We start from the raw sequence: 27592 nt of genomic DNA, 5'->3' as shown, positions 1-27592 counted from the left end.
ACTTAAAAGACTGAAATATAGAGATCTTTGTAAGGAAAAAAAGAATTGCCATTGTGGTAACTTACTAAATTTTTAAAAAAATTATTGAATTCTTACCAAATGCCAGGCAGTGTAGTTTCTCCATGTATTTTTTATTGACACTTTCTGAGCACTTGCTGGTCTCCAGGGCTACAGAAACTTTGCCCTAAGTTCCCATCTAATGTCTTCCATCATCCACAGTGGTTCCTGAATGCTGGTGGGCCCCAAATTTCAAAATGGATTTACTTCTATCATAACTAACAACTGGGGAATAATTTTTGCATCTAATGTGTTTCAGTCATCAAGCAATGTGAACACTGTTTCTATAACATGTTTGTGGTAGTGGTTTCTATTTTAATAATAATGGTAATGAGATTTTTAGGGACTGAATGTGTGGCCAGAAGGGCCAAAGAATAGAGCAGGAATGATAACGCCCAGTTTAGAGCTTGGGAATCTGAGACCCTGAGAGGGAAGAATCTGTCTGTGATGACACTGGACCAGGTGCAAGCTTCCTGGCTCTACCAGTCTCAGCCCCACAGTTTCATCCTAAAAGGAACTACTTTTACTTAAGGGACAAAATCTTTTAGGAGCTGCCCAGAAACATTTAGAAAACATGCTCAGAATTTAGAAGTAATAATGCAGGTTTCACAATGGTGCTGTAAGAAAGGGAAGTAATGTTAAAGGCACAAAATATTTTTGCCCTTTAATAAGATAAATTTCTAAAAAAATATTCCATATTTTGTTCATTTCAGTAATTCTGAAGAAAGCATGTCTTGCGCTAGATAGAAGAATTTAAAATGTAAAGCTATTTGGGTTGTGCCTGGTTCCCAACTGCCCAGGAATCACTTATCTCTGATGTTTGGTTGTTACATTAGGACAAATCTTGGGACAAGGAGGCGGAGTAGGCTCCTCCCACTACCAGTGACCCCTGCATGCCATGGCTGCAACAAAGGCCTTTTAAGAATCTCAGTTTCCAAGTCCAATGGGCGGCTTTGTCTTGCCTTCCTTAGCCTGGAGGTTCTGTTTTCCAAAAGCAAAGGGTAATGAAACAGACTGAAGTAGAACAGGTTGTGAAGGGAAATCCTTGAGGCACAGAAAACTTCCTATCACATTGGAATAGGGCATTTCTAGCACAGGCCTGGGTTCAAAAATTCCTAGGGCTGGTTGTTGAAACCTTTGAGGATAAATAGCCACAGCTGTCCATGTGGCCCTCTTAGTAAGCACCATGTTGGGTGCAAACCCTTAGGGGAAGACTAGGTTGGGTCAGGAACCCTCCTGACCACCCCTCTTTGCTCTAGGTCACCTTAAGAAGCCCAACAATCCTCTTTAAGTCTAGATTACTGCTTGTTTGACACACAGATAGGATTGCAATGAAGTGTTAAATCTCACATCTGTGGAAATGTTGGTAGTTCACACATAGATAAGTAAGACTGGCCAGAAAGCTTTTAGAAAACAGTCTTGTCATTCCTGTCCTGTTATCCACTAACAGCTCTACTCTTAAGGGCAGGAAGCATGGTCCAGCCCTATCCTGGGAAAAGACACATAAAAGCTCAATCCCTGAGCTGTGCTTATGCAATACTATAGTGACCAGTAAGCTGAATGTATTTGCTTCACTCGTAGCCTTTAAAAAATCTTGAGGAATGCTTTGTTGAACCTAAGTTAATGCTTCAAAAAAAAGGGGGGGGGGGGAATGAGATATTAAAGTTTATTTCTAAGAAATGCAAAATATTGCAGTTTTGAATATTAAATCTATTGTAATTTACAAATCCCTCCATCGTCTCCATCCATTCAGAAAAACAAAGCCAAAGGAGGATCTCTTAGGAAGGAACTAAGGGATTCTTCTCACTGATCCTCGGAAGACACAAGGCTTCCCCTTGCCCTCTCTCAAAAGAGGAAGCCATAGCAGCAGTTTCTGTCAATTAACAAATGTTACTGCCACTCCTGCTTTAAAAGTGACAGGGAACAGGGCTTTTATTTAGGACTTTGATGATCACTCTTCATATAGAGTGTAAAACCCCTATAATGAATTAGATCTAGTTTCTTAAATAAAAACGGCTACATAAAATTACATACATATATATATATATATGTATATGTATATATATATATATTATTTTTTTTTCTTCTAGTTAACAGTCATTTAGTCTTAAATGCATGGACCAAACCCGAGATCCAACCTCACCCTTATTTCCCACCACACATTCCCTCCTCCTCCACTGAGAGCTCTGGGAAGCAGGGAGGCGAGTGCAGCAGCAGTCAGGAACCAAGGCACAGGCACAGCTGGGGTAAACGGAGTCATGTGGGATAGGCTGCCACTGACTAAGCAGGAGTCACGGAACCCTGCCTGCACCCTAGGCAGGGGGTTTCCCGATCACCCTCAAGTTCTCCCATCCCTTAGTTAGATCTTTTAAAGGCACATCCAGAAACGTTGCAACTGGAGGCTGTGGTAAGCTCCACACAGTTGCCAAACAGGGGTTAAGGGGCTGTAAGACTCAGTCACAGAGCGATGAGGCTATCCTTGCCTTCTCTCAGCGGGAGGGGGAGGCAAGGGAAGGGGGGAGGGGACTCCTAGAATCCAGCCTGCTTTCGTGGAGGTCCAGGGAGGGGCCAGCAACAGGAAAGACCTTGCTGTGTGTCAGTAATGCACATACTTAACAGATCTTTGGTGCTTGAGTAGCAGCATCTTCCTATGTACAAAGGCTTCTGTAGCCAGTAGAGCTGAGAAAAGTATGCTCCTGCACACAGTTGCTGGCCTGACTCCTCTCCCAGTACTGACAATCTCCTGCACAAGGGCACAAAGCATACACAGTAAGTCTAAACTGCAGTGAATATGCTAACAGTTTAGAAAAGATTTCCTGCGACAGACCTGGGAAGGTTAACTTCCCTTCCCAGTTCTCTTGAGGATCATGAGAAACTCAGCCCAAGCCCTACCCAACAGTTTTGCCTCCTAGTTGTCCTCACAGATGAGAAATTCCTATGTCTTCTTCCCAGATAGGAGGGGAGTACTGGAAGGGTCTCTGAGGGCAGAAGTTTGAGGACTTTAGATGGATGCCCACCTTATAGGCCTCTGGGCTCCAGGACCAGCCAGTTCTCAGTGACCATCTGCACATCCTGGCCACTCAGAGGCTCCCGCAGCCTCACTTTCACCTCCAGCTTGCCCCCAGTGGGCTTCCTTCCATCCAGGACCTGTGAGGACCACAGAGGGAGACGGTAAGTGAGATGGGCCAGGGGCTGGGAGCAGACCGCTCCCTATGCTCACAGGAAAGAAAGGAGCTCAACTGTCCTTCAGTGTCAACACAAGAGTCTCCATGACAATGCTGCCCTCCTGCTTTTTGGTGGTTTTAGGTTAAGTCTTATAAAAACTAACATGGAAATCCAAAGAAGTGTCAATGCTCTAAAGAGACAAACCCAGAGCTCTGCCCACTCAGTTTCCTCACAATTCCTGGAAAAAATGCTCTGGCTTCATGCTATAGCCTGAAAACCACTAAGCCCAAACCTGTACTTCACGGATGGCTCAGAAAGTAGTGAATGGTAAGGCTACGAAACCACCGTGTGGCAAGGTCAGGACTAGAACCCAGGCCAAGAGTTCCTTTCCACCCATCACACTGCTCCCTTCCTTCCAAGCAGGAGCCTGGGCTGCTAGAGTACAAAGCAGGACTACGGGCTCAAGAAGTCTGCCTGTAGTTGGGCAAACACAGAGCAGACCTGGCTTAAGAACATCCCCCCACCGGGCCCCCCCAAAACAGGCAGGGAGTGAGGGCAGGCACACTGTAGAGGGAAAAGCCCTGGCCTACAAATGCATCAGCAAGGATCTGGGCTGGGGTCTGCCAGGGACACAGTATTTGTGCTTATGGAACACCCTTGTCACTGGACCTTAGTTTCCTCACCTGTCATAGACAAGCTCTCAGAGTCCCTGCCTATGAAATTCATGTAAGTTCACACAAGTTTAAGGAGCTGTCTGGAGCCAATTCCTAAACACAGACTAGCTGCATTCTTGTGGGTCCCCAATCTGGAACTACCTTATCAGCTTAATGTCCAGAGCCTATTCCACTTCTTCATGATGGCTAGACAACTGCCCCACCCACAACTCTGCCCCCCAAAACCTAGGAATTTATGTATGCCAAGTTGACAGCAATGATCAGACCCCTCAAGAGCCACCATACCTGGGAGCTTAGGTGACTCAGAGTATTGTGGAAAGAGTATCACTGCTTCTTGTGATGCTATGAAATTTTCTCAGATCCTCTGAATCTCTTCATTTGTGAAACAGGAATAGCACCTAGTCTACAGCGCATTTGCGGATATTTTTTCATTAATGGGCACAAAAAACCTACAGTAGGGAGTGGATGTTCAGTGAATGTGGGGTATTTGCCAAGTCGTCTGGTTTGCCCATCCTACCTCCACAATCTCTCTGATCTCACACTCATTCTCCAGCCGCTCCAGCTTCAGGTGGGCTGTGCCAACCAGCTTGTCACTTCTGAAGAAGGATCTGGGGAACCAAGAATCAGCAGGGTATTGGACTGGGAAAAGCAGGGAAGGCAGGAATGAGCTGGCTGTGCCCGATGCAGGAAGACTGAATAGCAATAGGGGTAGCAACAGAAGCCCTTCCTTCCACCCAGCCCATCTTGGCAATGTACCTGACAAGGGCCTCACCCTTTGTGGAAGATTTCAAACTTGATTCCTTTGCTTTGGATCACCCTCCTGAAGCCCCGGTGGTTTCGGTTGATGTTTAGTTTGAAGAGCTGATCAAATTCTGCAATGGGAGAAGACAAGAAGTGGCGTGGGCTCCCAGGGATTTCCTGAGGAAGTGGAAACAGAGGTCCAGAGTTGGCCTCCTCTCTCTCTGCCAGCAGTTCAAAGGGACTGCATCAGAGGGTGGTAGAGCATCTAGGTCCTGGCCTTGAAAGTCCACTCGGACAATTTTTGTAGTCTTATTAGACACAGATTATACCAAAATGGGATTCAACTCCCATTTCCACCACCTCCTTGCTATGGGGCCCTAGGCAAGTCCCTAGGCAAGTCCCTCTACCTCTCTGAGCCTCAGTTTTCCCAACTACCTTTATCTCCCAAGTTGAGTAAACCAGCTAAGAGAACAGATCTGAAAGCACTCTGAAAAAAAAAAAAAAATGCTGCACACATATCAGAGAATAAGAGAGAAGAGAAAGCGGTCCTCACCTGGAGAGTTTGTGTTCTTCACCACAGCTGTTTTGCTTTTTTGAGCCTGGTCCTAAAGCAGTAAGATGGGAGAGGTAAGGATAGCTTGAAAAAACAGCTGTATAGGGCAAAGAACTCTAGGCTAAATGTTGAGGGAAGTGACTTCCCCCTGTGAAGAATGCATCCAAGGGTCTTCAAACCGCTCCCTGTAGCCAGACCTCCCAGGGAATGCAGAGAAATTGTGCACAGGGTCCTGGATGGAAGATGGGTGTCAGAGGATCCTACCTCTCCCTGAACCTCACCGAGTTAGGGTAGTGGAACTCAAACCGCACAAAAGCATCCAAGTCATCAGGAGTCACTCCTATGAAGGAGAAATGAGAGTCAGGGTCAGAAGAAGTACCACGGAGCCTAGTGCTTGATATGGAGGATGAGCCAATGCCTCTCTATATTGACTGGGGGTGAAGTGTCTGGGCAACAGTCTGAAGTAAAGGTGGCTCTTGGGCTACCTGAAGGGGCTGGGAGGTTCATTCCCCGGACAATGATCAGATGCATTTCTGTGCTGTTGAGTTCTGAGAAGATCCTACAGCCAAGAAACAAGGAGAAAGCACAAAGTGAAGCAGGTGGTAGGAAAAGGTCCTCTCTTCCAGTGCCTGTTTGCCTGCCCAGTGGAGAAGTGGTCAGGAGAGTAAGCCCAGGGAAGCAAAGATTGTCTGGGCTAACGGTGGCAGAGCTGGTATACAGATAGATCTCAGACCTATATGACCTCCAGTCCAGAGTTCCTTCCACAGCCACCACCCAGCTCTGAGCTTCTCACAGGCAGGTAGCTAAGCCCACTCTCCCCAACCTCAGCACCTATGGCCAGGCCAAGCCTGGGAAGCCTCACTATAGGGGCTTAAGTCTCCAGTCCCTTGTCCTATCCCTGCATGGAGCCACTGTTTCCCTTAGGCTTTGGCACCTCACAGTCTGGAATGTCTTCAACTCAAAGTGGTGGCCGGGAGGGTCAAGGCCCTGAGCCTGGGCCAGCTGCAGGATCTCAAGCTGCTTCTTACGGTCCTGAGCGAGTTTCTCAAACCTGACAGGGATGGGTGGGCATGTCAGCACTGCAGGGCTCACTTTCTCCTTCCCACCCAATAAGCCCCAGCCTGAGGCCTTGCACTTACCGGGTAGTCTCGGCCACATTGCCCTGGTGCATGAACTGCTTGGAGAATAGCAGGCACTTCTAAAAATAAGGGCCCAGAGTGACTGCAGAGCCCACAGTGGAACATCTAGGTTGGCATTTGAAGCCTGACTTCTGAAAGTCCCAACCTTCTTCTGTAGCCTCACCCCTCCTTCTCCCAACACCTACCATATCCAAGGCCACTGTTCCCAAGTTCCATCAGACTCTTCTGCCTAAGTTTTTGTTGTTTCCTTTCCTGAGGATAGCCATTCCCCAAAATTCACTTAGCAAACTCCTATTTTTCCTTCAAAACCTAATAGAAACATCACTTCACAAGCAGACTTAAAGGCAGCAATTCAGATAGATATACACATACAAAAATATACATCTATATCCATCTCCCTTAAAACTTTCTTCCTCCCATCTATAAAGTACGTTACCCACTGTCACACAACCAGTAAGTGGAAGAGCTAGAATTTGAAGAGCTAGAATTTGAAATCCAGGCCTATTTGATCTGGGCCCCATAACTTTACCCAAAGGATGCTGTGGGCATTGAAAGGGGAAGACAGACCAGCAGTCCACTGACCTCATGTTGCTCCAGAAGCATTTTTTGTAGCTGGGCATACACTTCCTCAGCCTTCTGGGAGAGTCGCAGGTCCTCATGGTGAATGAGGATGAAGTCACCCTCCTCATCCGTCAAGGGTGAAGGGACCTGGTCAGGTCACAAGGCCCCTCAGGGGCCCCAAGAGTCAGATTATTCCTCTACTGAGCCTAACAAATGCAGAATCAAAACTAAATGTTTCTCCAGTTTCTACTAACCTCCAGTGATGGGAACTCATTGCCTCCCCATTCTATCCCAAGCTTTGCTCTGCTTTCCACTAGCCTTGCCATGCCTCGTCATCTCTGACCACAGGCAGCCCGCCTGGCCTTCCCTGGTCTCTCTTCAGGCAATGGGGTAGAGCAGCATAAGCAACAAGCTCTTTCTGTCTGCATCCTATCTGCATCGCATCCCCTCCAAGCAGCTGCTTCATTCACCGCCCTGCCTGTCAAGCCTGCCAATGCCTCCTCTGCCTGAGAAGTCCAGCTGCTTAAACAAGTGAAACTCACCTTGGAGAAGTCCACAGGTCGGCCAGCTCGTCGTACCTGGGTGATCTGAGCTTCAAGGCATTTGGCTACCCGCAGATGGGCTTTGGCCTGCTCCAGGTCCTGGCTGCGCTTGGCCTGCAGGGCTGCCCGTTGGTATTGCAGTTTCCGTGCCTCTAGCAATGCCAGCTGCTCGCGCACTGAAGGGCAAGGGATAATGGTTAGAATCATGCCTGTCCCTCACTACAGCCTTCACTCTTCCATCCCTCTTCTCCCCAACTCACCAGAGGGACTCAATGATTCCTTAGAACTCGAGGCCTTGGTCTCTGGCAGGGCACGGAATGAAGGGACCACAGGCTGCGCTGGCTTCTTGGCCACTGGGGCCTGGGCTGGGAGCTTATCCTGCAGATTCCCGGGAAGCTGTCACACAGAATCTGTTCCCCACCCAGGCTCTCCTCCTAAGGCTGCACTAACTTACAGGGTTATGTGGACTGAACCAGGGCTCTGGAGTTAGACCTGGTTTGAATCTAGCTCTGCTAACCCCTAGCTGGGTACCCTTGGCTAAGTTTTTTCTCTGTAAAGCAGAAGAAAGCATACCTACCTCCCTGGGCTTGTTAGTATGGATAACAACAGGGTCTGGGTTTACCCTTCATCTGGGGTTTCCCCCCACCAGCCCCTGGAAGTCCCAGGCCCTGAGCCAAACCTCATCCTCATCCTCATTTTCCTCTGCTGGGGCTGTATCCTCCGAGGAAGCCAGTTTCTGGGCAGCTGCTAAAGTAGCTGCCACTACATCCCCATCAGTGCCCACAATGGGCTCCAGGCCAGGAATGGGGGGGAATCCTGTGGAAGAAAAGACAGCTGGCAGAGGATAGGTAGCCTTGGGGAAGCACAGGCTGCTGTGGGCCTTGGCTGGGTCTTCCTGGCCATGGCTGGGAGAGGTGGCTCCCACAGAGTAGAGGCAGATACAGGAGAAATCATTTCCCCTTCCCCCTTTCTTGCTCAGAGACCTCCTCAAAAAGCCCCTAGGCCAAGCCCCACTCACCTGGAGGAACAGGTAACTCAGCAAAGTCAACTCTCCGTCCTGCCCGGTGTGCTCGAATGGCATCTTGATATTGCTGCAAGGGAAGGAAGGGAGAACTTACAGTGGGCTGTAGTCTACAGGCCCCACACAGGGAGAGGAAGACTGAAAGCAGTCTTAGAAGGAAAAACACCCCAGAGGCAGTAGGAAGTCCAGAAAGAGAGACAGATAGATGGAGACTCAAAGACCAGGACTAACTGCAGCAACAGAAGGCTGACATGGGGCAGGGGTTGTGCAGCTGTGGGCCCACCTTGGCAATGCGCTCATGCATCCGGGCCTTGCGCTCATCCCCACTGCCCCGGGCCTGGATGCCTGCCTCACGGTACTTGTTCAGTCTCTGCTGCAGGGCATCCAGCACTGTCTGTGGCTCAGCAGGGACCACTTGAAAGGATACAGGAGATGGTGTCATTTCTGCTGCCTCTGTCCAGGTCCCCCACTCCATAGTCCCACCATCCCATCCTACCTGGGGCTGCTGGAGTGTCAGGGGCCATCACTGGCTGCACTCGCTCCACTGCTGGGGGTACAACTGAGGGTTCTGTGAGGGCCTTGGAAGCCTGTGAGAGGGGCTTCAGGTCTGGGGACCCAGAGTAGAGGTGTAGATGGGGGTCCCTGGGCAGCCCCAGCCCTGAAGTTTCCCCCCAACCTCACCCTGAGCAGGCCCCACCCCACTGGCTCCATACTGACCCTCAGGTGCCGGGGGTATGGCACTCAGGTCCACAGGCTGCCCCTTCTCCAGGGCCTCCAGGACTGCACCAAATCTCTATAATAGGAAAAGCAGATGTGGGCATAAAACCAGGGTAAACTCTGGGCTGAAACCTCCTCCCCTCCCTCCCTGCCCCCGACCAGACTTACTCCAGGTCACTGTGGCCCTATGTGAAACAAAGGCTTGAATATAGGGCCTCTGATTCAGACATCATACCTTCCCAATCCTCATGAGCTCTCGGGCACGGTCTAAGTCTCCAGCCCGCTTGGCATTCAGGGCAGCCAATTTATACTCTCTCTGTCGGGCTGACAACAGGGCCTGTGGGTCTGGGTCTGAATCAGATGGGGCAGAAATGCCAGGACTGCCCAAGAGGCTTGTCTCAGGTTGGCAGGGGTTGTCTATTAAGAAACAAAAAGCCCAAAGAGAGGGCATGAGGGTCAAAGAAGGTACATACCATGGGTTCCCAGTGCCTACTGCCTACAGATCTGGTTGGCCTGAGAACCTTTCAGAGAAGGTGCATCTGATGACAATGGACAGTGTGGCAGGATGGGAAGGTGGGCCATGGGCTCTGACTCGAAACTAGGATAGAACCTAAAGGTCTCCAGATACCTGGCTCCATCATGAAGGGAGCTGGGGCATCTGCCTCAGGGTTCCTGTCAGCTGTTTCCTGGGCGGCCAGCTGTTTCTTGCCCAAAGCCACTGGAGGTGGAATCTCATCCTCACTGATCTTCCTGCCTTTCCTCACAGCAGCCAGTTGGGACTCCAGAGTCTGAGAGAGAGAACCCAGAAATCCAGCCAGCCATCTTAGCCTGAACCCTGCTTGAAGACAGGCCAGGAATCCTTCACCTCCACAAGCCAGAGGGGAAGCGCCTCCCCTCTTATTTCACCCACTGTCCTCTGCCCCACTCCACGCAGCCCTGCTCTCTGGCAAGGCCCAACCCACCTTTAGGCCACGTTCACAGCGCCTGGCTTTGGCTGCTTCACCTGCCTCCTTGGCACTGGCTGCAGCCTCCCGGTAGTTGTGGATCCGATCCTCCAGCAGAGCCTGCAGTCCCCGAGGCCCTCCAGCCTGTAGATACTTCAGTTCAGGGCATGGCCACTCCAGGGCCAGCTAGGCCCCTGCTGCTCCCTCCCTGCAAGGAAGCTGCCCCAGAAAATGGAGCTCTTGGATTCAAGGAGAAGGAAGAGCCTAAAAGCCTCAAGCTACGAGGCAAAGACTCACTGGAGAGGCCAGAGGCCGTGTCAGAGGCAAACACAGAGGCCTGGACAGTCTGTGGAAGCCAGGAAATGGCTGTAGGGGGTGGTCTGGGAGAACAGAGAGGCCTTTGAGGCTGGCCAGCCACCAAGCAGTTTCTCAGGCTTTGTCTCTGCTTGGGGCAGCTGCTGGAGGGCCCTGGGAGGGGTTATTGCAGCCTTCCTATGCAAACCACGCTACATGCATGTTATACACAGACATGTAGGGGCATCAAAGGCACACAAGATCCCTCCAGAACCTACCTGAGCTGCTGGGACTGAAGCTGTTAGTAGAGCTGTCTGTCCTGGAGGTTCAATGTTTTCCTGTCCCTTCTCTTCCTCAGAGCCATCTGGGCTGGCTGTCTTATCACCGTCCAGTGGCCCAGCCTCCTCACCTTCACCCAGGACCTCCTGCAGCTCAGTCTGGGGAGACACAAGTCTCAGGAGCTTGGAAGCCTCATGGCCATATACATGATAGGATATAAGAATAAAGGGCCTTTTCCCCACAGCGATATCTCCCAATATCAGTCACTGTGCCTAAAAGTCCTTTTTACCATTAATCTGACCAAGGAGAGCCTTAAAAACAGTAAACACTACAAATCTAAAAATCCCCAAATGCATAGTTCAGACCACACACCAAAGGGGATTAGTCTCACAGTGTAGTTGGGAAAATGGGCCCAAAAGAGCAAGGCACTCACTCAACCTCAGAACACACGAGACAAACCCCAGGCCTCCTCCACAGGTTTGACCACAGAGCCCTCAGACACAAGCCTGGCAGACGCACCAGCAAGTCTGCATCCTCCTCCAGCCCTTCCTCCTCCTCCTCCTCCTCCTCCTCTTCCACATCCCGCATACAGTCCGCAGCCAACTTCTCGATGTGGGCCATAGGGAGGGGAGCTGAGGGAAGAGGGTTACAGAGGCTCAGGGAAACTCAGAAAAAGTCCATGAGGAGTGTCTTCAATTCACTGTGACAGCAAGACACACCCAGGTAGAAATCTTCCTTCCCTTCCACAGCCAAAGTCCCACCTGGAAAATTCCTGCTCTTCCTTTGTGACCCAGCTCAAAAGACCCTCAGCTGGGAAAGCTTCCTGGCTCCTCCAACAAGCAATAAGTTGTTCCCTTCTTGGCATTTTTGTGTTGTAGTTATTCATAGACATGTCCATCTATTCCCCCAACCACACCTTTCACATATGTAAGATTTTTAACATCCACTGAAGCTTCACAACAATTATGCAAGATAAATAATATAATCTCCATTTTAAAGAGTGAACTGATAATAAAACCAAAGATAATCTTCCTAACAGTGCAATCCTAGTAAGGGGCAGAGCGATGACTCAAACCCAGGCTCATCTAATCATCTACTTACACATTTGACACAATTTCTGTGAATTTATTATGTGCCCAATGCAGTCCATGCTGAGCCCCTCCTCTATACTGGGCCCTGGCTACATCTAAGACAGAGACCTGAGTCAGAGAATCAGACTGCTGATTGTCCACAATGGGGAGGGGGGCAGTCAGAGGAGTGAGCTTCCCTTCACACAGGGGAAGATGGCCTCTTGGTGGGAATGCTGCACAAGAATGGGTATCAGAAGGACCAGGATATCTAATGGGCTCCTGCCAGTTGTGAGGAGAGAACCTCTCTACCTGCCTGAACCCATCTGGTCCCAGCACTGAGCCAGCCCAATGACACAAACTCACCCTGCCCCTTGGGTGCTGGCTTCTTGTCAGTGACCCCTGCTTCCCCTGTGAGGGCCAGTAGTTCAGCCTCCAGGTCCCCATCATCTTCAGTTTCCTCCATCCCCAGCAGCATGTCCTCTGGGCTGAATTCCACAAAGAGCCCCAGCTGAGAGCAGAGAAGGGTTCTTAGGAACCATACAATGAGGCCCAACCCCAGAGCCAGTCTCAGGCAGTCAGTGACTCCTTCACTATGTGTGAAGCCCAATGTGCAAATAGGGAAACTGAGGCCTGAAATATTAGCCTTTGGAACAATTATCTCCCTGGTGACTATAAAGAACCCAGTAAGACTACACTGCCATTATTATTACTCACAACATAATAGCACTAGATGCCAGGCGCTGTACTTAGCACTCTATATAATTATTTTCATTAATTCTCACAATCCTGAGAAGTAGGTCCTATTTTATTTTAATTGCGGTAAAACATATCTAACATACAAATTATCATCTTAACCATTTTTTTTAAAGCTTTACACCCAACATGGGGCTTGAACTCAGGATCCCGAGATCAAGAGCTACCTGCTCCACTGACTGAGCCAGCCAGGTGCCCCTCACCTTAACCGTTTTCAAGTGTACAGTTGAGTGGCATGAAGCCCATTCACACTGTTGGGCTACCATCACCGTCATTCATCTACAGAACTCTTTTCATCTTATTAAACAACTCCCCTCTTTCCCCTCCCCCTGTCCATTACCATTCTACTTTCTGTCTCTATGAATTTGACTACTCTAGGAAAAGGTAGTCCTATTTTTATCTCCAAGTTCAGATGAAACTGAGACAGCCTTGTAAGTGGCAGACCTAGAATTTAAAAATAAAGGTCTTATGACTTCAGTGTATGCTCTTTATCCCACAACCTCCCTTACTCGCCTCTTTTAAGACATTAAGAATGGACTAAGAAGTTTCAGGACTTGGACCCAGAAGAAATAAAGGGAGCAGATTAGAGAATAGACTTCTGTCTCCCACCTGGGCCACAGCCCTGTGTCCCTAAGCAGCAAAACTCTCCAGGAACAGTCCTCAAGCCCTGGTATCCTTGGCTAGCAAGCAAAATCATGGCAGTAAATGAGAAACCCATAACAGTGCTGACACCCCATCAGAACACCCTAAATTTGGTGGTTCCTGAATCCTCCAGATCACTCATAGGAAGATGGCCATGGCAGGAGGATGCCTGGGTTGAAACACAAAAGAGTTCAGGCCTCATCTCCCACGGGTGGGTGGCAGGGGCTAGTCACAGGGTCTCTGCCAACTGTAGGAGGAACTGCTCAAAGTCTCTGCACTAATGGGGAAGTCAAACAGGTGACCCCGTTTGCCCAAGCTGTCTAGAGACCACCCCCCACCCCCACCCCAACCTCAGGCCGAGAAGTGAAGGAGGCTGTGTGTGTCCATACCTGCTTTGCAGCTGCCACACCCTGACCACTGGCCTGAGGGCCTTTCCGAGGTCTTGGCCCTGGCATCTTGACAGCCTAGACACCTGTCTGGCGGAGAGAGGAAGAGACTCAGACTGGAGCAGCCTATAAGCCCCACCTCCAATACTGCAACCTTGTGGTAAGGTGTGGTTATAGTAAACTCCCAGAGAAAAAAGGCAATGTTTAACACCAAAGGATGAAATACTAACTCTGGAATCATAGCAATGAAGCAAGCAATATGGGAGATGGAAGGGATGGGACCCACCTGTTAATGGGTTTAAGCGGGGAGTGTGGACACACAATAAAACTTACTGAACTGATTGACCAATTTGGATTAAACCCAAGAGGTTGAGTGAGGGGGAGTGGCATAGGAAAGTAGATTCAGGAACAGGGCTGGTACAGGCTGGGTGGGATTCCAAAAGGCTCTAAAACTGTGCCAAACATGATAGCCATCTATGGCTTTTAACTTTAAATTAATTAAATAAAATTTAAAGTCCAGTTCCTCAGCTAGTGGCTACCACTGGCCAGCACAAACACTGAACATTTTCATCACCACACAAAGTCCTAATAGACACTCTGCTCTAGAGAAATCTGACTCAGCATTCTGATTCAGCGATCTCACAACCTTTCACAGGAGTATGTGAAAATCTGTGCTGGGCACTGGGAGAGCAGGAATGAATCTGAAATGTCTCAACCCTCAAAGAACATTTACATGGTGGGGACAGCCTCTTCAGTGGACAAAAACCGCACAGGGTAGCTCCAGGGAACCGGGATCCCCAGGAGTGGCCAATTATCCAGCACAGACAGAAAAGGCATCTTAGAGAAAGTGATGCTTGTGCTGCGTCATGAAAAAGTTGGAGGTAAGGAAGGGGTATGGAATTCCAAAAAGAGGGAACAACCTGACAGTGGTTCTAAGGTGAGAAACAGTGTGGTCTCCACAAGAAAGCTAAAGGCCTGGGATTACTGGGGCATAAAGTGTGAAACAAGAAATGGTACAAGCGAAGCTTGTAATCTCTATAGGGGGCAAAACAGAAAAACCTTTAAGCCTAAAGGACGTTTGGCATTATCCTGAGGGCAGTGGACGTGAAGGGACCAGGTCAACGACGCAGAAACTCCCGCTGGCGAAAGAGGGGAAGGGGTAGGAGGAGAATGGAGGCTGGAAGCCTTCTCGGTACAGAACATCTCGCAACGGTCCCGCAAAAGAGGTGAGCAAAGGGAGCACGGGAGGCAGAGAAGCGGATGGATTCCACCGTCAGAGAGTAAAATCAACAGGGCTCCAAGGTTAACTGGATGTAGGCGCACGGGATGGGGCGCTCAGGGTAACTCCAAGCGTCAGAGTTCACTGACTTAGGTGAATGGCGGGCCGTCACCTGAGCGGGGGGCACGGAGCGAGCGAACTTGGGAAAGAGACGAGGTCAGTCAGACATGCCGAGTCTGCGGCTCCGGGGCAACGGGTAGGGCCCAGATTCTGGAGAGAAGCGGATAGCGGAAGCCGCAGGGGAGGCGAAGCCGAGGGACCCCACTCCGGCGCGGCAGGACGCGCAGCCCTGCCCGGCCCCAGGCCTCCATCTCCCCCGCCGCCCAGTATCTCCCCTCGCCGAGGGGCAGGTACGCTGCATACCTCGCGGCGGATCCAAAACCTGCCCGGGCCTTATTCACCCGGCTTCGCCTAGGGCCCCGGGCGGCCGCAGTGGCAGCGGGTACAGCTGCTGCCGTGACAGGAAGCGACTCTGCGGGAGACTGCTCGCGCCCTCACACGTGACTCCGCGGCCCGTAAGGCGCGCACTACGCATGCGCAATACGAGGTGGGCGTGACGAACCAACAGGTGACTCCAAGGGCGAGGTTTTCCAACGCGCAGGCGCCTTTGGGCAGGTAGGGCGAGGCTTGCGGAGAGGGTCGTTGGTTGGTGTTGGGTTGTAACGCTGAGGGCGCAAATGCAGTAGGTTCGTCCTCTGCCTTTTGTATTTACAAGTTCCTCGCTATGCTTCCTCCCCTACTCCCAGTATGAAGCTCCTGGGCGCACACTCTCCAGACCTACATGGCCTCACGCCCTCGCCCCGCCCCACTCTGAATGGAGGCGGGGCTTGTTTGCCACCCTCGTCAGTGTTGTCTCTGTAAATGAGTCTAGAGAAATAGAAATGGGGCTCACCATTTGTTTCCTAATCATTCAGCAACTGAATGTACCTTTTTCAGTCAGAAGGCGAGTTGAACACCTAAGATAAGACTGGCAGTGTTCATTGAACCTCTTCATGAAGTCGCTTCAGTTTAAAACCGAGATAACGCCTATAACCAGCAGGGCGATGAAATGGCGGGTGGATGGGGCGTTAAAGAGAATCTTCATCTTAAAATCTTGCAACGTGCACCTGCCTAAATTCCAAACTTTTAAGCTATTACTGTTTTGCGGTTTGTAGTTAGAGGTTTAAAAAATCTACCAGTTTTTTTTTGGACAAAGGGCTTTTCCATCTCCTTACTGCTTTTGGGTGATTTTCCAAGGAGACCGTCTTTACCACTTTAAAACTTAAGTTTCAAATATAAAAAAGTTGAAGTTTCACTCCCATATTTCTTCTCATTAAACATTTTATAAAGAAATATTTAATATATACACAGATCTACAATATTTGCTTGAATGCAAGCTCCATAAAAGCATAAAATTCTCCCAAGTTCTCTCCGGTGCCTAGAGCAGTGCATGCATAGACATGGTAGGTACTCAAAATAAATAGTTCCTATTTTTTGTGTGAATTGACATAAATACGAGGGTGCCTACCACAGTTTAAGAAAAAAACCAGTACAATAGAGTGGAAAGCTGAGCTGTCAGCATAGAGCCGGCCGTAGGCCTGGAACCCATAAACTGTGAGCTCATGACCTGAGCCAAAGTCTGACCTTAACTGACTGAGCCACCCAGGTACCCCTACAATGAACATTCTTGTACACAACAACTGGGGTACACATGTTTTTTAGGGTAGGAGTGGGATCGCTGGCTCATAGGATTTCTGCATTTTCCAGATTAGATATTACCAAATTATGTCCAAAGTAGTTTCAATTTATATTCCCATCAGTGGGGCGTTTGGGTTCCAGTTGTTGCCTTATTGTCATGGAAACCTTCTCTAATACATGTGGAAATGTTTTGGCTTGCAAGTCTCATTTACTATGTTGCCATTTTGTTGGTCATTCAGGTTTCTTTGTAGATGACTCATTTATCCTTTTTATTATGTAATTCTTCATTCTGATACGGATCCTCCTTTATATGCAGTTATAAATATATGTGCATATTTTTTTCTGAATTGTTTGAGATTTGCAGATATTCTATTTCACTCATAAATATTTCATCATAATTCTCCTAAGAACAAGGGCATTCTCCTACATAACTACGGTATTTTCCACTCACAAAGTTTCACATTTACATAATACTTACATAATATATAGTCCATAGTTTTGTTTATAATTGTATCTCTTAAGTCCAGACCCAATCAAGTTTCACACAGTACATTTAGCTATGTCTCATTTCCCTATTCTCCAATGGTTTTTTGGTCTTTTGTGATACTATTTTTGAAGAGGAACAGTTGCTTTGCGTAATATTTTCCCCCAATTTTGATTTATCTGATAATTTTCTCATCAGCAGATTTGGGTCAAATACTCCTGGCATGATTATTACATCATAAGGAGGTTTTAGATGTCCATCCATTGTTGGCTGGAAATATAAATATGAGAATTGCAAAGTAACACAAAAAACCCTGCCAAGATTTTGACTGCAATAGATCTGTATTTAGAGATTAATTACATCTCTTTATTACATATATTTCTTGATACCTTATATTTTGTGCCTTCTAAATTTATTTAAATATTTGTTTTTATGATAACTTTTAAAAATTGTATTTTCTAGCTATTTGTTGGTATGGATTATTTGTCACTGATACTATTTCCAGCAGTTAGTTTATAAAAAAGAAGTTTGTTATATTTACATTGTTAAAAAGATACAGGACATACAGTAAGTCTTCCTCTAATCCCTGACCATAGCCATCTAGTTCTTTTCCAGAGGGAACCAATGTAACCAATTTCTTACATATTCTTCCACAACTATTTTATACAGATACATATAATTGTGTATATACCACCTTACCATTAAGTAAATGGCAGGGCCACTAACAAATAAAAATCACAAGGAGGGCTTATAGTAGGAAGGATGGTTTGGTTTTATAATCTGATGTTTGTAATGTCTGCAAACTTCTCAAACACTCTAGAAAAAGCAAATTATTTAATGGAAAATTCCAAAATACATGACAGCCATTTCCATTCAGTATACTTTGCTACAATTTGATGTGCTTAGAAAAAGGAAATCAAGCTCTTTGAAAACATCTGATCACAGTCCTTCCTTGTGAAGATCTTCACTCCTTCAGCGCGTACAGCACATCATCCTGGCTGACATTGAGCCGCACACGAAGGAGCAGGTCATTCCTGCTGGACTCCACAAGGAGAAGGCGACAAGAGCCTAGATGAGAGCACACTGCCATTGTCTCTGACATGGTAGGGTACGGAAGTCCCTCCATTCTGCACAGTGCCACGTGTTGACTGTATACCTAGAAACAAAAAGCAAATCTGAGGTCAAATGCCAGAAAGTTTAAGAGGAAAGGTAGTCCTGATTCTGTACCTGATCATTTATTTCTTCTTTTAGGAAAGTCAGACACTTCTTGTCCAGGATACTCAATACCCTGAAAGCATCAACAGGTGCCCCAATGGGGCACAAATGCAGGGGCAGAATGCTATTCTGGCTTTGGAATCAGAGCAGGTCTGAATCCTGGTTCTACCATTCACCTAAATATGCAACCCTGGGCAAGTGATTTTACTTTTTGAGCTTCAGTTTTATCTATTAAATATACTGCCACATCCCTCATGTGTTAATGGATATAAAATATGTAGTAATTGTCACTCATACAAACAATCCTAGTCTCCAGGGAGAATTGAGAGTTCCAATTGAGATTTTCATAATTCCGGTTAAATTTTACTACAAGCGTATTTTCCTTAGCAGATGATAGCACACAGGTACTAAAGCATGACCTCTGGAAAAGCAGAAAGGCCCAGGAAGAATGCTGCACAAGACAGGCAGGAAGATAATGGGAAACAGATTCCTAAAGCGCCCCAGTGTGTCAGGCAAGTCTGAAGCACTTCCTGGTCACTCTTATTCTATTTATAAATCACCCAACCCCCACTCCCATCCAGGCTGAGAGCTTCTCAGGAGCCAGGGATATTGACCAATTCAGCTCAGGGTTCCTGGATCACATCACAGGACTGACACACTGCAGATGTTCAGGAAATGTTTACAAACTGAAATGAAGGCTGCTTTCTACAGAAGAGCTCTCTCAGGCCCTAGAAGAACAATAATGGGCAAACATAACCAACACCTAAATGTTTAAAACAGAATTTAAAGAAAACGTGAAAGGAAGTAAAGAAATAGCTGGAAGGAAAATGTTTTCCTGACCTCTCCATTTGTATGTCTAAAACATAGTGACACACACACACACACAAACACATACACTCCCAGGTACACACTCAAACACCTTCAATAATATTTTAAGGCAGCTCATTACCTATGGACACTAGTTTTCAACAGAACTCTAAGGTACATGCCCTAGTGATTCCTTTTACTTGATACACTTGAAACTATGCTCAAAGAAGGTTTGGATTGATCTAGTTTGTTTTTAAAATGGGTCATCCTGGGGAGGCCTGGGTGGCTCAGTCCATTAAGTGTCAGACTCTTGATTTTGGGCTCAGGTCATGATCTCATGGTTCATGAGATAGAGCACCATATGGGGCTCTGGAAAATGGAATTTTCCATTAAATTAAGATTCTCTCTCTCTCCCTCTCTCTACCCCTCCCCTGCTCATATTCATTGGCCCCCTCGCCCTCTCTCTCTAGCACATAAAATAAATAAACTAAAATTAAAGAAAAAAATGGGTCATTCTGAGAGCCTTATCGCCACCACACAAGCTTTATTAGGGCAATATCTCTTGTTCCTACTCATCTTTAAATCTCTTACTCCTAAAACAGTATCTGGCACATAGTACTCCTTCAATCTAATATGCAGAAACCAGTTGCCAAAGGTCTCTTCTCATAAAACTAAATAAAAATATCACATAAAAATAGGTGTTGGTCTGATATTCTGTAACATAACAGGTTGGCACAAATAAAGACTAACTGTTACACAGTGATTGAAATTCCCACCCATTTAAGAAGCACCAAAACCAAAATCTAGAAGGATTTGGGGAAAAAAAAAAAAAAAAATCACTTACCTGTTGAAATGTTGCTTCTTCTAGTCCTGATCGCCGGAACTCAGCAAGTATGGCTCTCAGGAAACTCTGTTCCAGAACAGAGGAGTTTCTCAAAGAAAATGAGATGTGAATTCTCATAAGTGGCTATACCACCAGCCCAGAGAAAAGTCAAATATTAAGTTTTTCTGTCTTTAGAGAAAAGAGAAGAAAAAACTGGGAAATACTTTCTCCTATATTATTCAGCAAGTTTTCTCCTACCCCCTAAAGTTTCAAAATGATATAGAAAATGCCACTTCGGAAGCCAGGCAACACAGCAACTGTATCTGGAAATATATCAGCACACTCATTTCATGAGCAGAGTGTATCATTCAGTGTAAGAGGACTAGTCCAACAGCACTTTACTTCACTCAGTAAGTGGTCACAGTTCTCCTCCTGTACGAAGTTTGCATTTCTTTATTTTTTCTTTTATTTATTTATTTTTTTAACGTTTATTTATTTTTGAGACAGAGAGAGACAGAGCATGAACGGGGGAGGGTCAGAGAGGGAGACACAGAATCTGAAACAGGCTCCAGGCTCTGAGCTGTCAGTACAGAGCCCGACCCGGGGCTCGAACTCATGGACCGCGAGATCATGACCTGAGCTGAAGTTGGCCGCCCAACCGACTGAGCCACCCAGGTGCCCCTCTTTTATTTTTTTAAAAGTTTTATTTACGTAATCTCTACATCTCATGTGGGGCTTGATCTCACCTCAAGATCAACAGTCACACATTCTTCTGACTGAGTCAGCCAGGTGCACCAGATTTGCATTTCTATTTCTCTGTAGACTATGCCCCTTAAGAAAAGGATAGTGTCTGGGGCACCTGGGTGGCTCAGTCAGTTGAACGTCTGACTCTTGATCTCAGCTCAGGTCTTGATCTCAGGGTCGTGAGTTCAAGCCCCATGCTGGGCCGTGCACTGGGTGTGAAGCCTACTTAAAGAAAGAAGTGGGGGAGGGAGGGAAAAGGACAGTGTCTTCAGTAAATGCAGTTCTGAATGAGTAAAAGCTTAGAAACTTCTATGGCCTTCCTAGAATGTGGACCTCTCCAGAGGTTTTCCAAGGAAGGTCCAGGGTCAGGAAGCAAAAGAATCTTACTTTTTAAAACACTGAATACATTTTGACATATAACATTATGTACTTTTAGGATTTACAAATGTGTTACTCTGAAACATTTGTATATTGTAATATAATTGGCTTTACAGCTATACTTATCAAGTTACATAATCATAGTACAATATTGTTATCCACATCATTTAGAAGCAACTTACTTGATGGCAGTGATATATGATGACGAAAACATCTCATCTACTGCTTGCAGCAAGTGGGCTACAGTGACCAGGCCAGGGGAGTCGGGCTTCTGGCAGGAGAACTCACAGATCTCTGTGGCACGCCTACAAATGTCCAGGCAGCGTCGTGCATCTCCAGAAAGGGCTGCTACCTACAAGAGGGAATATTTTATTCCTTGAGGTCCCTTTACCATCTCAGCCCAGGAGAAAAACCAACAGGTTCTGTGTTCAGCTAAAAAGGAAAGGCAGTGCCGGGAATGGGCTTAAGCCTGATGTTATGTATGTACTTAGACCCAGTAGGAACCTGGTGGAAGCCCGGGTATAAATTACTATAACGTACCTGGGACTCTTCCTTTAGTCCAAACCTTTATTTTGGGTTTACAGATAAATCCATAGTGGAAAGGGCAGGGATTCTCAGCTTTATTTAAAATTTGGGATATGGGGGCACCTGGGTGACTCAGTCTGTTGAGCGTCCAACTTCAGCTCAGGTCATGATCTCCTGGTTGGTGAATTCCAGCCCTATGTTGGGACTCTGTCTCCTCTCACTCTGCCCCTTCCCCACTCATGTAGCACATGCGCACGTGCTCTTTCTCTCTCAAAAAAGTAAATAAATAAAACTTAAAAAAAAAAAAAAAAAAAAGAGGGAAGGGAGCCACAAAGCTGAAGGACACAGAGGATTCTGTGGTTCGATGAATCAGACCAACCCACAATGCCAACAACTCCGCTGTTGCTCCTTTCTTTCCACATGCAGATTCCCTTCACAGGGAATCCTGTACTCTTCCAAACTGACTCAGAAAGCCACTTGCACTTTAAATTTCACAGAGGGAATTCCTGGACTCTGCAGCCTGCAAGGATCTCAGTATTCCAATATCGGCCAGCAATCCCCACCACTTGCCCAACAACAATCACAGGTAACGATGTCCTGCCTGACAACATCGTGAAATGATTACTTCCTTCCAAAATTCCATGTTAAGTTTAAAAGAGCAAATTGTATAGGCATATAAATACACAACACACCAAGATTAAAAGCAGTCACTTGAGGGAAGTGAGATTATAGGAGTCTTTAAATGTTTTGTGTATATTAGTTTCCAGAATGCAAATTTAAGACATTCTAAAGGTCACTTTTCTAGTAACCCAAGACAAGAACAGGAGTATCAGTTTATATTCTTCCTTTCTCTAATTTCCCATTTAGTTGCTAAAGATGTCCCATGGATGTTTCCACCTATCACTTCTTCCCTCCAATCACCATTCCCACTGCCTTGTGAAGCAGCACCGTGTAGTGGCTCGTAACATGGACTCAAGAGCTACCTCAAAGAACAAAGAACAAAGTGAACAGGTGACCCTGGGAAGCAAGAAAACACCCAAAGCAGTTCTTGCCCAGTTCTTATCCACAAACTTTGATGACCATAAATCCCCCTTTTTAACTGCTCTGGGGTGCAGGAGACGAAAGAAAAGCTAGGGCCCATCCAACATGGAATCTAACAGAAGACCCTGTATAAACTTGGGCTGTGACCTCCAATACAGCCTCAGCATGAGGGTGAATGAAAGATCCATCATGCAAGAGATGGCAAGAAAAATGGCCTGTTTAGACCTTGGTGCTAGGTAGGTGTAAAAACCAACCTGTAACTACAAGCCTTCCCGTGGATTTGAAGCCCAAATTTCTGTTGTGTCTCCTAAAAACCTCAAGTGGAGAATTTTGTTCAAAAATGGTCCCAGTTGATAGTGGCCCTTGGTAACTGACAGAAGGAAAAACAAAACAAATTCTAAATGAACTAATTTCAACCCAGTCCTCAATTCTTAGAGAAAGCCCTAAGGAACATGAGCATACAATAGAAAAAACAAAACAAAACAAAAAAAAAAATTCAAGACCCAGAAATAAGGAAACAAGGGCACATATGCAGGGAAACAGTAATCAATAGGATTAGATCCACAAAGACTCAGGTAAGATACAGAACATAAGATACATTTGTTTCTTTATGTGTAAAGAAATGGAAATGAGGTTTGAAATGACAGGCAAGAGTTTTGAGTAAAAAAAGCATCTAAATTTGACGCCTTGTGAAACCAAGAACCCTAAAAGGATGGGAAGCAACAGGGGGAATAGTGGATATAATTTCTGTAAGTTGGCAGAGTAGTGGTTGACTCTGCAAACTAGAGAAAGCCAATTCCTAAGCCAGTATTAAGGAATCCAAGAACGAATCCAAGTTACACTATATATCTTCAAAATGCTCAGACAATAGTGATACTGGAACTGGAGGTAAAGGGGGATGTTTGGCTAAAATAAGGAGGACTGGTTGAAAGTTAAGAAATTGATGCCCTAGATTAGGAGTCAGCAAACTACAGCTTGCCATACATTTTTGTACATTTAAAAAGTTTCATTGGAACACAACTGTGAGCATTCATTTAATATACTGTACATGGCTGCATTCAAGATGCAAGGGCAGAGGTGAATAGTGGTGACAGAGACCATTATAAAAAAAGCCTACAACATTTCCTTCCTGGCCTTTCACAGAAAAAGTTTGCTGACCCTTGCCCTAGATCCCTCCCCCATTTCATGCTGCTGGGTAAACATTAGGGCCACTGAGGAAGTTTTAGGGCTCTGTAGGAAAATTTTGCGCCTTGGTAATTTGTACTGTTTCCATAAAACTCTTTGCCTGGGAGATTATCCCTCTTCTGCCATGGCATGAGTTCAGAGATTTATTCTCAAATAAAGATAAAAAGTCTCTGAACCAGGGAACACTAGGTATCATTGCAGGGGAGGGGATGTCCCTCACTGGATATAAATGGTTACTGTTTGCATGCTGGATTTGAAGACCTCTACCCTCTCTGACTCCAGCCTACCTCCCCCACTCCCAGAATATTGCCCTCCAGGCAGGACCTGGGACACCCAGTCTGGGAAATCTGCCTATCCTAATGGGAAAGAACTGGAGATACTGAAATTGGCCCAATCAGATTACCCCACAGTGAAGCTCCCAGAGAACAAGCCCCACTCATGTGCTCAGCGCTCCCAAAAGCTTTTTAATCTTTACTCATACACCAGAGTGGACAACCAAGACATCTGAGGAAAGTCTCCAACCATGCAGGACAGAGACTAAATTCAAAAGACAAAAGCATCTTGGAGGAAAAGTGAGAAGACAACCTCAAATAAATAGAACAGCATAAGAAAAAAGGACCCTTCGGAGAGAGAGTGAGAAAAAAAAAGAACTTTTAGAAAGTGCATGATAGCAAAAGTGAAAAACTACCTAACAGAAAGGTTAGATGGTAACTTTGAGGATCTTGCTCCTGGAAAGCAACCCTTAGAGACAAGCACCGTATCTGGCTTGCCTCTGACCCCAGCACCCAGCTCTGAGCTGGCATTACATGTGCTGCTATAGGCACTCAGAATTCAGATCATTTCAACCAAGAAGAACCAGAAAAAAGTTTGTATTTCTTTTAAGTGCTGAAATGCTGTGGATGTGTGGTTTCTTGCACTTAGCTTGAAGCAGACATTTAAACTACTTTATTCCTCAGCAGCCTTGAGAATAGTGTTGGTGGGCATTCTCCCAGTGAGCTTGGAGGATGTGCATGTCCAATACCTCACACCTATCCTGGAGTGTGCACCTTACTAGGCACATTACAGACATGATCTCATTTAATTCCCTATTATTATTATTCCCATTTATTTATTTATTATTTCCATTTTTTCAAAGAAAACTAAGGCTCAGGAAGTTTTTAAGTAACTTTCATATAACCTTCCAATGCCTATTAAGTATTAGAGCCAGAACTTAAACCAGGTTTGCTACCTGACTGCCTATACAACCCTTTTCATTATACAAAGCTGTTACCTGAATCAATTAATCTTCGTTTGTATATAAGCCCACCACACTCATAGCCTGCTAATTAATTATACAATAAGAAGGTTAAGGAATTGTTCCCAATTTTGTTTCTACTTTTGGTATTTATTTTTATAGGACTTTCTAAATTTCTCTTCATCTTCAGAGCACCTAACACAAGGCAGGTGCTCAGCAAAGACTTGCCGCCTGGTTTGTAGGTGCAAGTAGGAGCTCCCTGAAAGTGACTTACCTTCCTAGCTACCAGTTGGATGGCATCATCCTCAAAGGCCTTTACATGTTTGAGTCGGGATATTAGGATCTGCTGCAGTTGGCTGTGAGTATAGGGCTGGAAGGACATCCTGGTAAGACCCTGGGGAAGACAAGATAATAGACGAATAAGTTCATTAATTGCCCACTCTGACAGTCCTGCTGGACAGCCACCCTCAAGTTCTCAAACTGGTTCCCAAGTCCCATAGAACACGTGACACATTTCATCCTGGGACCGCCACAGATTCCAGTTCCTTTCACTACTGACAATGGCCAGTGGTATCCTGCAGGTCAACAGTAGCTCTCAAGTATTTTTTCATCTCGTTTAAAACAACTTTTATTCTACCAGAATCATCATTTATTTTATTTGAGAGAGATAGAGCATGAGTGGGGTAGGGGCAGAGAGAGACGGAAAGAGACAATCCCAAGCAGGCTCTGCACGGCCAGCACAGAGCCTGATGCGGGGCTCAAACTCACAAAACCGTGAGATCATGACCTGAGCCGGAATCAAGAGTCAGACACTTAACCGACTGAGCTGCCCAGGCAACCCTCTACCAGAATCATTTGGAAGTAGATGAAGGAAGAGGTGCTCTAATTACAGTGGTTGTGACCATCTTGGGCTCTACAATAAGCACAGGCACAGCTCCTGGCTTCACTCATCACCCTTGTAAGTACTTGATATTGTGCTTCCTGATGAACCACCAGGTCTGTGAGGGCAGAGGCTGTGTCTGCCTTGTTCACTGCTATGCTCCATGCTTGAACACTGCCTGGCAGGGGTGAGTGCTTATATGTGTATATACATACATATATGTACACACACACACACACGTATGTGTATATATATAGTTTTTATTTTAGAGAGAGAGTGCATGAGTGGAAGAGGGGCAGAGAGAGAGAATCTCAAGCAGGCTCCACACTCAGCATGGAGCCTGACGTGGGGCTCGATCCCATGACCTTGGGATCATGACCTGAGCCAAAATCAAGAGCTGGATGCTCAACCAGCTGAGCCACCCAGGCACCCTGAATGCTTCAATATTTTTAATAAATTATTAGACCCTTAGGGCTCTGTGCAGTTTAAGAGTGCCCAGGTAGAATACCAAGAAGATGGGGTTTGTGGAAAATCATGCAATGGTGACATATTTAATTTAAATGTAAGAATTTCAGAAATCACATTTTTTACTTTTCTCATTTACTTTAGTTTTCTGTGTATTCATTTTTTAGAACTCAGCTTATGGATCTGTAAGAACAGCTTGAGAACAGCCTTAGGACCTACCAGTCGGCTTGATACCCGGTTCATCATGATGCGCTCTGGCAGATCCATTGTGTTGGCAATGGTCAGGACCACAAGCTGGGCCTCCTTGTGAGTGGGCCAGTCAAAGAGATTGTACATTATGTCTTGTTTCTGAGTCCATAGAAGGTCGAGCTGCCATTAAATGGAGAGAGATGTCAAGATCAAGCATAGACACAGAGCCAGGGCCCAGAGTGAAGGTCTGTTACTCCTGCTTTAGCTGCATGTGCTTCTAGGATCACACCACGAAAGCAGCAAGGAAGTCCGTGGATGCATGCCTCTCACCACCAAAGAACAGGCTCAGATGAATGAAGGATGAAAGAAGGGAGGCAGGACTCCCCCCACAACCCAGCACTTGCTCCTGGAACACCACAGTCAAGTACCATGCCACTTCTGCGGTGCTCCCGTGGGAACCTCCGTACCTCATCCACGAGCAGCACAGTGGTTTCCTGAGAGGACCTTCGGGTGAGGAATCGCTTTGCCAGCAGTTCTGCCGCATGGTTAGCTGTTGCCTTTTGGCCTGTCAGCTTCTGCAATGGGGGGAAAAGTAGGTGTGGTAAATGGTAAGGATTTTACTCCCCTGAGCTTGATGTTAAATTTGCAATGGAGTCTGGAAGCAATTTAGTCTGAGGACTTTAGTATCCTAAACTCTGCCTTCCAGTCTAGTCTCAACCTTAACCTGGAGGGATGAGAAGGTACCAAAAGAGATGACAGAGTCCGTGTTTGGAATGCAAATGAGCCACAGGCTGGTCCCAGAAGCCTCTTCAAAATCATTACGGCATGACTGTTTATACCTGGATATTACTTGTTCCAAGAAAGCAACTAATGAATATGAGAGTGAGGTTCAAACTCCAGCTACCTCTAATCCCTTTTCCAGTCTGCCACAGTACCTCCTGTGTGCAAACAGTTTTTGCCATATTAACAAGTCCTGGCTTGCAGTAATTCATGTCCAGCCCCTAGACTTTAAGGTCCCTGATGTCCCTGCCTTCTTTGCCCATGCTACCTCATACAAAGGACAACACCTGGCACATCATAAACATAGAAATAAGCACAAAATTAAGTAAACCTTTCCTTTTTCATGTG

The 27592-nt window shown here is 46.4% G+C and overlaps 2 protein-coding genes and 1 long non-coding RNA gene across 11 annotated transcripts in view; 1 reads left to right on the top strand and 2 right to left on the bottom strand.

Moving 5' to 3' along the window:
* Positions 1-110: 110 nt before the first annotated feature.
* On the bottom strand, positions 111-15306 carry CC2D1B (coiled-coil and C2 domain containing 1B). 4 transcript variants are annotated; one of them, XM_058717388.1, is made up of 25 exons: positions 15181-15306; positions 13542-13628; positions 12121-12265; positions 11207-11319; positions 10687-10845; positions 10133-10258; positions 9799-9958; positions 9406-9587; positions 9171-9246; positions 8950-9060; positions 8737-8867; positions 8451-8523; positions 8112-8248; positions 7693-7828; positions 7433-7608; positions 6912-7037; positions 6330-6388; positions 6125-6241; positions 5676-5749; positions 5472-5530; positions 5191-5242; positions 4669-4768; positions 4414-4504; positions 3075-3204; positions 111-2800 (listed from the first exon to the last, which is right to left on the bottom strand). In XM_058717388.1, exons 2-24 carry the CDS (start codon positions 13605-13607, stop codon positions 3076-3078), a joined length of 2598 nt encoding a protein of 865 aa, XP_058573371.1. In that variant the 5' UTR covers positions 13608-13628; positions 15181-15306; the 3' UTR covers positions 111-2800; position 3075. The 4 variants fall into 4 exon arrangements, with proteins under 4 accessions (XP_058573371.1, XP_058573373.1, XP_058573372.1 ...); XM_058717390.1 differs by having other exon boundaries at positions 7693-7810; XM_058717389.1 differs by having other exon boundaries at positions 13542-13624; positions 15181-15283.
* Positions 15307-15367: 61 nt separating this feature from the next.
* LOC131504733 (uncharacterized) lies at positions 15368-27591 on the top strand. The gene is made up of 2 exons (XR_009258133.1): positions 15368-15432; positions 26443-27591. It is a non-coding gene; the product is annotated as an uncharacterized LOC131504733 (long non-coding RNA).
* The window catches only part of ORC1 (origin recognition complex subunit 1), a 32336-nt gene continuing 22537 nt past the window's right edge, over positions 17794-27592 (bottom strand). For 4 of the 6 annotated variants that reach the window (XM_058717395.1, XM_058717392.1, XM_058717394.1 and 1 more), the window contains 6 exons: positions 26932-27039; positions 26495-26644; positions 25205-25324; positions 21128-21297; positions 19845-19932; positions 17794-18134 (listed from right to left, as the gene is read on the bottom strand). In XM_058717395.1, coding sequence (XP_058573378.1) covers positions 17943-18134; positions 19845-19932; positions 21128-21297; positions 25205-25324; positions 26495-26644; positions 26932-27039 — 828 coding nt within the window. In that variant the 3' untranslated portion in view covers positions 17794-17942. Of the gene's footprint in view, positions 18135-19844; positions 20013-21127; positions 21298-25204; positions 25325-26494; positions 26645-26931; positions 27040-27592 lie in introns of those variants that run through there. The other 2 variants (XR_009258132.1, XM_058717397.1) reach the window with 2 other exon arrangements.

This window comes from Neofelis nebulosa, chromosome 2, assembly GCF_028018385.1.
Source record: "Neofelis nebulosa isolate mNeoNeb1 chromosome 2, mNeoNeb1.pri, whole genome shotgun sequence".
NCBI classification, from domain to species: domain Eukaryota; kingdom Metazoa; phylum Chordata; class Mammalia; order Carnivora; family Felidae; genus Neofelis; species Neofelis nebulosa.
Note: the sequence above shows the minus strand (reverse complement) of the source record. Positions and strands in the feature narration are given on the sequence as shown.